This window comes from Bubalus kerabau, chromosome 1 (assembly GCF_029407905.1).
Source record: "Bubalus kerabau isolate K-KA32 ecotype Philippines breed swamp buffalo chromosome 1, PCC_UOA_SB_1v2, whole genome shotgun sequence".
NCBI lineage: Eukaryota > Metazoa > Chordata > Mammalia > Artiodactyla > Bovidae > Bubalus > Bubalus kerabau.
Window position 1 is genome coordinate 209,638,056 of NC_073624.1, and position 8,515 is coordinate 209,646,570.

Genomic DNA, 8,515 nt, shown 5'->3' on the forward strand with positions numbered 1-8,515 from the left:
CGACTTACATTTCTCAAGATCTATAGGCCCCTTCCTATGTAATCCGTAGTAACCACAGGGTTTTAATCTATGGCCTGTAGCTTCCAAGGTGTCTCCCTCTGTTATAGCTTCTTCTGTTTGCTGGTCTCTTCAGTGTCTGGTTCCCGCCCTGACACAAAGGGGACGGTGGAGGACACTATTTTTTTTTTAATTTTATTTAGGCTCCCTTGTTCAGCCGTGCTGTGGGGAGGGAGGGAGGGATGCTGCAAACAGATAACACTGGCGTGCGCTCGCAGTTCCTCAGCCACACTGGGTCTGCCCCCGCTCACGGCGCGTGTAGCCTCCCTGCCCACCCTGCTCGGGCTCTAGGTTGTTCTGCCGGGAACAATCAGAGGCCGGCCCTGGGCTGAGGTCCCAGGTCCAAGCCGCTCAGGTTCAGGCACTCGGGTAGTCCTCAGAGGTGCAGACTCGGTTGGGCCTGCGTTTTGTGCTCTTCCCAGATCCGAGCAGCTCAGGTAATGTGTTTGGCGGGCGCCAATGCTGCGACTTATCGCCTCCCCGCCACTTGGTTATCTGGGTGTAAAACCGGCGCACCTTCTCAGGCAGATGTTGACCGTCCAGACCCCCAAGAAGTTTTAGTTAGCAAAGAAGCCTGCTTACAGTTTTATAGATAGTGTCCCTCTGGGGCTGCGATTGCCCCCTTCCGGCTCTGGCTGCCTGTCACCGGAGGGGGAAGGTCTGCAGCCGGCTATCTCTGTTCAGTCCTTTGTTCTGTGCGCGGGCCTGGCGGTGTCTTAGGTTAGGGCTGGCTTTTCGCGTGGTAGATATCCCACAGTCTGGTTTGCTAGTCCAAATTATTTCACTCAGATAGCGCTCAGAACATTCGGCCTGATTCTTACTCTAAGGGACACAGCCCGCGCCGCACTTCCCTGCCCAGCCCCCGCTTGCTAATGCCGTGTGCAGGCGTCTGCGCTGCTTCTCCGCTGGGAGAGTTACCGTAGGGCTCACAATCTGCGATTTTTAATTGTTTATTTATTTATTTTTCCTCCCTTTTACGTTGCCCTCTGTGCTTCCAAAGCTCGGCACAGATTCGGCAGTGAGAAGGTTTCCTGGTGTTTGGAAACTTCTCTCTTTTTAAGACTCCCTTCCCGGGACGGAACTCCATCCCTCCCTCTTTTGTCTCTTTTTTTGTATTTTATATTTTTTCCTACCTCCTTTCGAAGAGTTGGGCTGCTTTTCTGGGTGCCTGATGTCCTCTGCCGGCATTCAGAAGTTGTTTTGTGGAATTTACTCGACGTTTAAATGCTCTTTTGATGAATTTGTGGGGGAGAAAGTGTTCTCCCCTTCCTACTCCTCCGCCATCTTGGCTCCTCCCCTCAGCTTTATGTAATTTTTAAACCCTAAATTCTTTAGGTTTATACTCAATTTCATGTTTTTCCCGCATATTCAAATAGCTGTTTCCTCAGACAAGATAAAATTTGCCTTTTTTTTTTTTTTTAGCTCAGATTTTCTCTTTGAATTGTCAGAAGTTAAAAAATTGTGGATATTGCAGAAAATAAAGAGGACAAGTGAGCCTATGTCTACAGTACTATTTTTATTTTTTGATTTGTCCAAGTAAAAGGAAGTTTGTTTCAATTTTTCTTTCTTTGTGTCTCATAAATAAATTGTGTCTGAATTTTTTTCACTGTTTTGTCTATTGATAGTTTTGATACATTTATACTTGTATCTCCCAGGCTTTGTATACCATCTCTTGGTAGCTTTTGGTACATCAAATGCATTTAGTGTGGGCCTGTATAAACAACAGGGCGTCCCTGATAGCTCAGTTGGTAAAGAATCCACCTGCAATGCAGGAGACCCTGGTTCAATTCCTGGGTTGGGAAGATCCGCTGGAGAAGTGATAGGCTACCCACTCCAGTATTCTTGGGGTTCCAATGGACAATGCAGGAGACCTGGGTGGATCCCTGGGTTGGGAAGGTCCTCTGGAGAAGGGAAAGGCTACCCACTCCAGTATTCTGGCCTGGAGAATTCCATGGACTGTATAGTCCATGGGGTCACCAAGAGTGGGACACCACTGAGCGACTTTCACTTACTCACTTCACTCTAGATAAACAACAGTCTTAGAATAAGATTTTATGTTATATTGAAATAAGTCATATAGAATAGTAATTAATCATTCAAAATTATATTCATTTTTTTGGGGAAAAAAAACCAAAAACAGACTGATAAGCACTTCTAATGTACGCATTTAAAAAATATAGCTGAAGTGTAAAGTATATCAAGATTGATAAAAATCAATTAGGATAAGGTTGCACGCATTTTCAATGATTTATGAAAACCATAATTTGATTTTTAGTGAACACAGCTTTCTCTAATATATATTCTAGCAAATGCAGCTTCACAAAGCTAGCAAACAGAATCTACCTATAGGAGACAGATATTAAAACCTCTGTATTTTACCGAAATGTACTTAATGGCTTTTAAGTAATTATATGTAGACAGAAATTGTTCTTTATTATGATGACACAGAATTTTTCATCACAAAAATGTCAATATTATTAACTTTCCAACGCTGTTTTGAGTTTTGAATCAACAAATACTGTGACTGCTCTGTGAACTTGATTCATCTTTTTAGAGCAGCACTGTGTGCTAGTTATCCTAACCTCCAGGAATAGATCTCATTTAAAAACCTTATTTTAAGAATGAGTAAATGCATGATTGGACATATGAAAAAAGAAAGTAAACATATTCTACTGAATGAAAAAATAACGTTATATTTCTTGTAAACTGAAGGCATAGAGCTGAGTAGGAAAGTTGATATTTCTGTAATTAGAGATGAATCTATATAGTATGTTACTGGTGAAATCTCTAACTGGCTGGAAATCCAGCTAAAAGTTCTACTCTTGAGACATTTGCATCCTTATATTCCTCCTCCTGAAGTAGTATGAATTGCTTTTTGCTCACATTTCTGGCACCAAATGTGTGAGATTAGTCCACATCAATAACCAATATTCCAACTCTCCAAAGACCAGCTGTATATCTGATAATTCAATTTAATTCTGACACTAAGTACACCTGAATTTAACACCAGATCCCACTGATTTAAAAGCAAAATCCTAATCAAAAAATGGGCCAAAGAACTAAATAGACATTTCTCCAAAGAAGACATACAGATGGCTCACAAACACATGAAAAGATGCTCAACATCACTCATTATCAGAGAAATGCAAATCAAAACCACTATGAGGTACCATTTCACACCAGTCAGAATGGCTGCGATCCAAAAGTCTACAAGTAATAAATGCTGGAGAGGGTGTGGAGAAAAGGGAACCCTCTTACACTGTTGGTGGGAATGCAAACTAGTACAGCCACTATGGAGAACAGTGTGGAGATTCCTTAAAAAACTGAAAATAGACCTCCCTTATGATCCAGCAATCCCACTGCTGGGCATACACACTGAGGAAACCAGAAGGGAAAGAGACACGTGTACCCCAATGTTCATCGCAGCACTGTTTATAATAGCCAGGACATGGAAGCAACCTAGATGTCCATCAGCAGATGAATGGATAAGAAAGCTGTGGTACATATACACAATGGAGTATTATTCAGCCATTAAAAAGAATACATTTGAATCAGTTCTAATGAGGTGGATGAAACTGGAACCTATTATACAGAGTGAAGTAAGTCAGAAAGAAAAACACCAATACAGTACACTAACGCATATATATGGAATTTAGAAAGATGGTAACAATAACCCTGTGTACGAGACAGCAAAAGAGACACTGATGTATAGAACAGTCTTATGGACTCTGTGGGAGAGGGAGAGGGTGGGAAGATTTGGGAGAATGGCATTGAAACATGTAAAATATCATGTATGAAATGAGTTGCCAGTCCAGGTTCGATGCACGAAACTGGATGCTTGGGGCTGGTGCACTGGGACGACCCAGAGGGATGGAATGGGGAGGGAGGAGGGAGGAGGGTTCAGGATGGGGAACACATGTATACCTGTGGTGGATTCATTTTGATATTTGGCAAAACTAATACAGTTATGTAAAGTTTAAAAATAAAAAAAAAAAAAAAAAAGCAAAATCCTGCACAAGATCCCTACTCCCTGCCCGGCCCCAGTTCAAAAGTCAGTTGCAAGTTCTAGATTGCCACAAACCACCAACTGACTATAATCATAGATTGTCAGGACCCGTCCTTTGGTCAGGTTAAGTGATTTCCTAGAATGACTTACAGAACTCAGGGAACATTAAGTGTACTGGTTTATTATATAGAATATAAATGAAGAGGTACATGGGATGAGTCCTGAGCAAAGGAGTTTCTGCAAAGTTTGGGGTTCACTACCTTCTTGCCACATAGATTTATTCACCATCCTGGAGCTTTCCAAATCCTAGTGTTTAAGGTTTTTATATAGGTCCATTGCATAGGCCTGACTGATTAAGTAAAAACGGACCATTGGTGCCTTATTTTCTAGCTACTCCCCCTCCCCAGAGGTTGGATGTGGGGCTGAAAGTTCCAGCCTTCTAATCATATGATTGGTTCCTCTGACACCCAGACTCCATCCTGAAGCTACCCAAGGACTCTAGGTTGAGTTATTTCATTGTCATAAACTCAGGTACGGTTGAAACGGACTTGTTATGAATAACAGAAGTCATTCTTCTCACTGATATCACTCAGAAAATTCCAAGGGTCCTAGAAGCTCAGTGCCAAGACTCAGGATAAGAAAAATCTATTTCTTATTACACCACAGGGGATTATAAGAAAAATGGCAGAGATAACTATGGATAAATATGCTAGACTTATATATCAGCCTAAAATCTTGATTTGTTGTTGATCAGTCGCTCAGTTGTGTCCTGCTTTTTGCATCCCCATGGACTGCAGCATGCCAGGCTTCCCTGTCCTTCACTGTCTTCCAGAATTTGCTCAAACTCATGTCCACTGAGTCACTTTGTAATTATCTAACTGCTACAAGGTCAATAATATCTACATCACTGAGTCACTACAAATATTGGGGGGGGAAGGCAAAGGACTTCACACAAATTAGGCACCCTTAATTGCAGACATTCTATAAAATATTAACAAAATAATATAACAATTAACATATGTACCTACATAAACAATTTACAATATCATAACCAGCATACATATACATATAAAACTATAGAAACAACCAAACAATATAATTATGAACAAAAAATGAAAACAGAAAATACTTTATCTTGGCCTGAAAACAGTATGAGTACATCCAACTCAATTTTTCACCTAATTTGAACTCAAGAAATTTTGTACAGAGATGACATCCCCAATATTCTGCCCCTCTGAATCATTTATTTCTTATTCTCTCATTTAAAAAAAATAACTTTGATCCCTTTAAACCAGCTTCCTCCTCACAAGTGATGAGTTTCTAAATATCACCTCGTGTCCCTCCAGAACCACAGTTCTGTAACACAATGTGCCTAAGTGCCTTCTTCACAGTCTTGTTCCTTAGCGTGTAAATCAGGGGGTTCAGCATTGGGGTGACCACAGTGTAGAAGAGGGCCACAAGCTTACCTTCCTCATGAGAGTTTCTCTTGGCAGGCTGGAGATACATGAAAATGATGCTCCCGTAAAACAGAGCCACTACTGCCACATGGGACGAGCAGGTATTGAATGCCTTTCTCCACCCTGCTGCTGACCTGATCGTCAACACAGCCCAGGCAATACGGCTGTATGAGACCAGAATGAGACCCAGAGGCAAGACAACAAAGATAAAGCTGGCCACGTGCATCTCTACTTCATTGAAGCTGGTATCCACACAAGCCAGTTGCATAATGAGGGGCATCTCACAGAAAAAGTGGTCAATGCGATTGTTCCCACAGAGAGGCAGGAGCATGGTGAGCGTGGAACCTACCATGCTGGTGGTCAGACCCCCAAGCCACGAGGCAAAAGCCAGGCTGCAGCAAAGCTTTGGATGCATGATGACAGTGTAGTGGAGTGGCCTGCAGATGGCAGCATAGCGATCGTAGGACATGACTGCCAGGAGGACACATTCCGTTGCCCCCAACCAGTGGGAGATATAGAACTGGATCACACACCCTCCATAGCTTATGGTTTTCTGTGGTCCCCAGAGGTTGACCAGGAGTTGTGGGACGATGCTTGTGGTGAAGCTAATGTCCAGGAAGGAAAGGTTGACAAGAAAAAAGTACATAGGAGTGTGGAGATGCACATCCATGCAGGAGACCACAATGATGATGCCATTACCCAACACAGACACCACATAAATCCCCAAGACAAAGATAAAAAGGATGGGTTCTAGAGAGGGTTGTTCAGAGAAGCCCAGCAGAATAAAAACTTCTGGAAAACTTACATTGGCTATTTCCATCATCACATACAGCTAAATGTAGGGCAAACAAGTCACTTGCAAATGAGTGAGGGGCACAGGGTATGAGGCATATAATGATTATATTAGTTAGCAAACTTTAAACATAAATTTATATCCTTTGTTCCTGAAAGCATCTGATCAACTGTTCCATGGGTAATGGTCCATCAACTTCTTGAAGGTCAGTTTGGAGTGTGTGCCAAGTGACATGGAAATATGCATAGCCTGGGGAAAAATGGATGCATGCATAATTCTTGGCACTGAGTTTTTATTGAAACATTACTTATAGTAAAAGATTTGGAATCAACCTAAATTTTTAGAGATAAGGTTTTCATTGGGTGGAGGATGGCATTTCATGTGATGAAACAGCACAGATATTAAAATTGAGCCTGTGCTACTTTCCAACTCAGTTAGTAGCCACATGAGTTCATCTTGACATTTCTCCTTCTGTCAAATCTAACAAACATTGGCAAATTTTTGTCTTATTATTAAATATAGCCAGCTTGTCATCACTTCTCACCACCTCTGCTGCTTCTACCTTGACGTTTGCTGTTATCATTTACCACCTGAACTGTTGCTGTAACATCCTAGCTTGTTTTCCTGCTTCCCTGTTACTTCCTTTCAAAGTATCCTCAACACAGTATCCAGAAGATTATGTTAAAATGTAATATGGTCATAATCGGTCCACTGTTTTCTTATCATAGAAAAAGGCTTGCAGTGGTTTTCCTCCAAGGTAGCCACATGCTCATATTCCTCTCTTCCTTAAGGTTGGTTTTAAAAAGTCATCTTTTACTGAAGGTTTCCCTCACTGTATTTTTAAAATTGAAAATAACAGCTCTCTCCCATCTCTCGTATCCCCTTTCCTACTTAATTTTTTTTGGTCCATAGTACTTATCTTCATAGAACAAATATTCTATTCTAATTTATTGTGTCTATTACCTGCCTCACTCCATTACAGTACAAATTCCATGGTCATAGGGCTTTCTGTTACTTAATTTTTGAGTTCCCAGTGCTAACTCAGTGTCTGAAGCACAGAAGTTCCTTAATTGACAGTCATCAAATCAGCAAATTGTGAAGCAGTTTTGTTAAAATGGTGCATGAGTATGATAAAAGAAGAACTAAGGTAAAATAAAGGTATAGTTGAGGGACGTGATGGAGGAGGAAATGGCAACCCACTCCAGTATTCTTGCCTGGAGAATCCTGTGGACAGAGGAGCTTGGTGGGCTGCCGTCTATGGGGTCGCACAGAGTCGGACATGATTGAAGTGACTTAGCAGCGGCAGCAGCAGCAGAGGGACATGAAAATGCAACCTCAAGCAGTTCTGTCAAGAAGGAACACTTAAAGCCGTCAAAGTCATGCACAGCTGACCCAGACTATGCCTTCCTCTTATAAATGTTGAATAAAACAAACCAGAACTGAGCACGGACAATGTGTGAAGTCAGAAGCCCTCATAAAGGAAAACAGACAAGCACTTTGCTTCAGGTATCTCTGAAAAGTTCTGGAACTTTTGTTTACAAACACATGACATTTTTCTCCCCTGGTTTTTGAAAGGAAAAATAAATGCATTATAATTAGAGTTCATTCAAATGTGAGGATCTGAGCAGCTATAAACTCAACTATCAATGCTTTAAAAATTCCAGGGAGGGAAACTTATCCATCTCTATAACTGGAAGTTGACCAAGCAAAATAAATTGAACACATGTATCAACCCACTCCAGTACTCTTGCCTGGAAACTCCCATGGACGGAGGAGCCTGGTGGGCTGCAGCCCATGGGGTCGCTAAGAGTCGGACACGACTGAATGACTTCCTTTTCACTTTTCACTTTCATGCATTGGAGAAGGAAATGGCAACCCACTCCAGTGTTCTTGCCTTGAGAATCCCAGGGGCAGAGGAGCCTGATGGGCTGCCGTCTATGGGGTCGCACAGAGTTGGACACGACTGAAGCGACTTAGCAGCAGCAGCAGCATGTTTACAGTGTTTTATAATACATGTAGAATTTCCCCATGCATTTGTAGAAATGGGGCTCAGGGAGCTTCATGCCTTTCCTAAAATTCATGCACAGAACTTGTACTTGGACTTTACTGAGCTAGAATGCTGAGAAAATCATCTGCTTACATATAGTACACCAGAGCAGTACTGAGCCTCTGAGAAAGCACCCAGAAGAGGATTCTGCACCC

At 41.9% G+C, this 8,515-nt stretch overlaps 1 protein-coding gene across 1 annotated transcript; it reads right to left on the bottom strand.

Moving 5' to 3' along the window:
* Positions 1–5,383: 5,383 nt before the first annotated feature.
* On the bottom strand, positions 5,384–6,343 carry LOC129626669 (olfactory receptor 2C3-like). The gene has a single exon (XM_055545998.1). It carries the CDS (start codon positions 6,341–6,343, stop codon positions 5,384–5,386), a length of 960 nt encoding a protein of 319 aa, XP_055401973.1.
* Positions 6,344–8,515: the final 2,172 nt, after the last annotated feature.

Bases quoted from the DNA above. Each gene is read 5' to 3' on its own strand.
- LOC129626669 (XM_055545998.1), bottom strand. From the start codon at position 6,343: ATGATGGAAATAGCCAATGTAAGTTTTCCAGAAGTTTTTATTCTGCTG.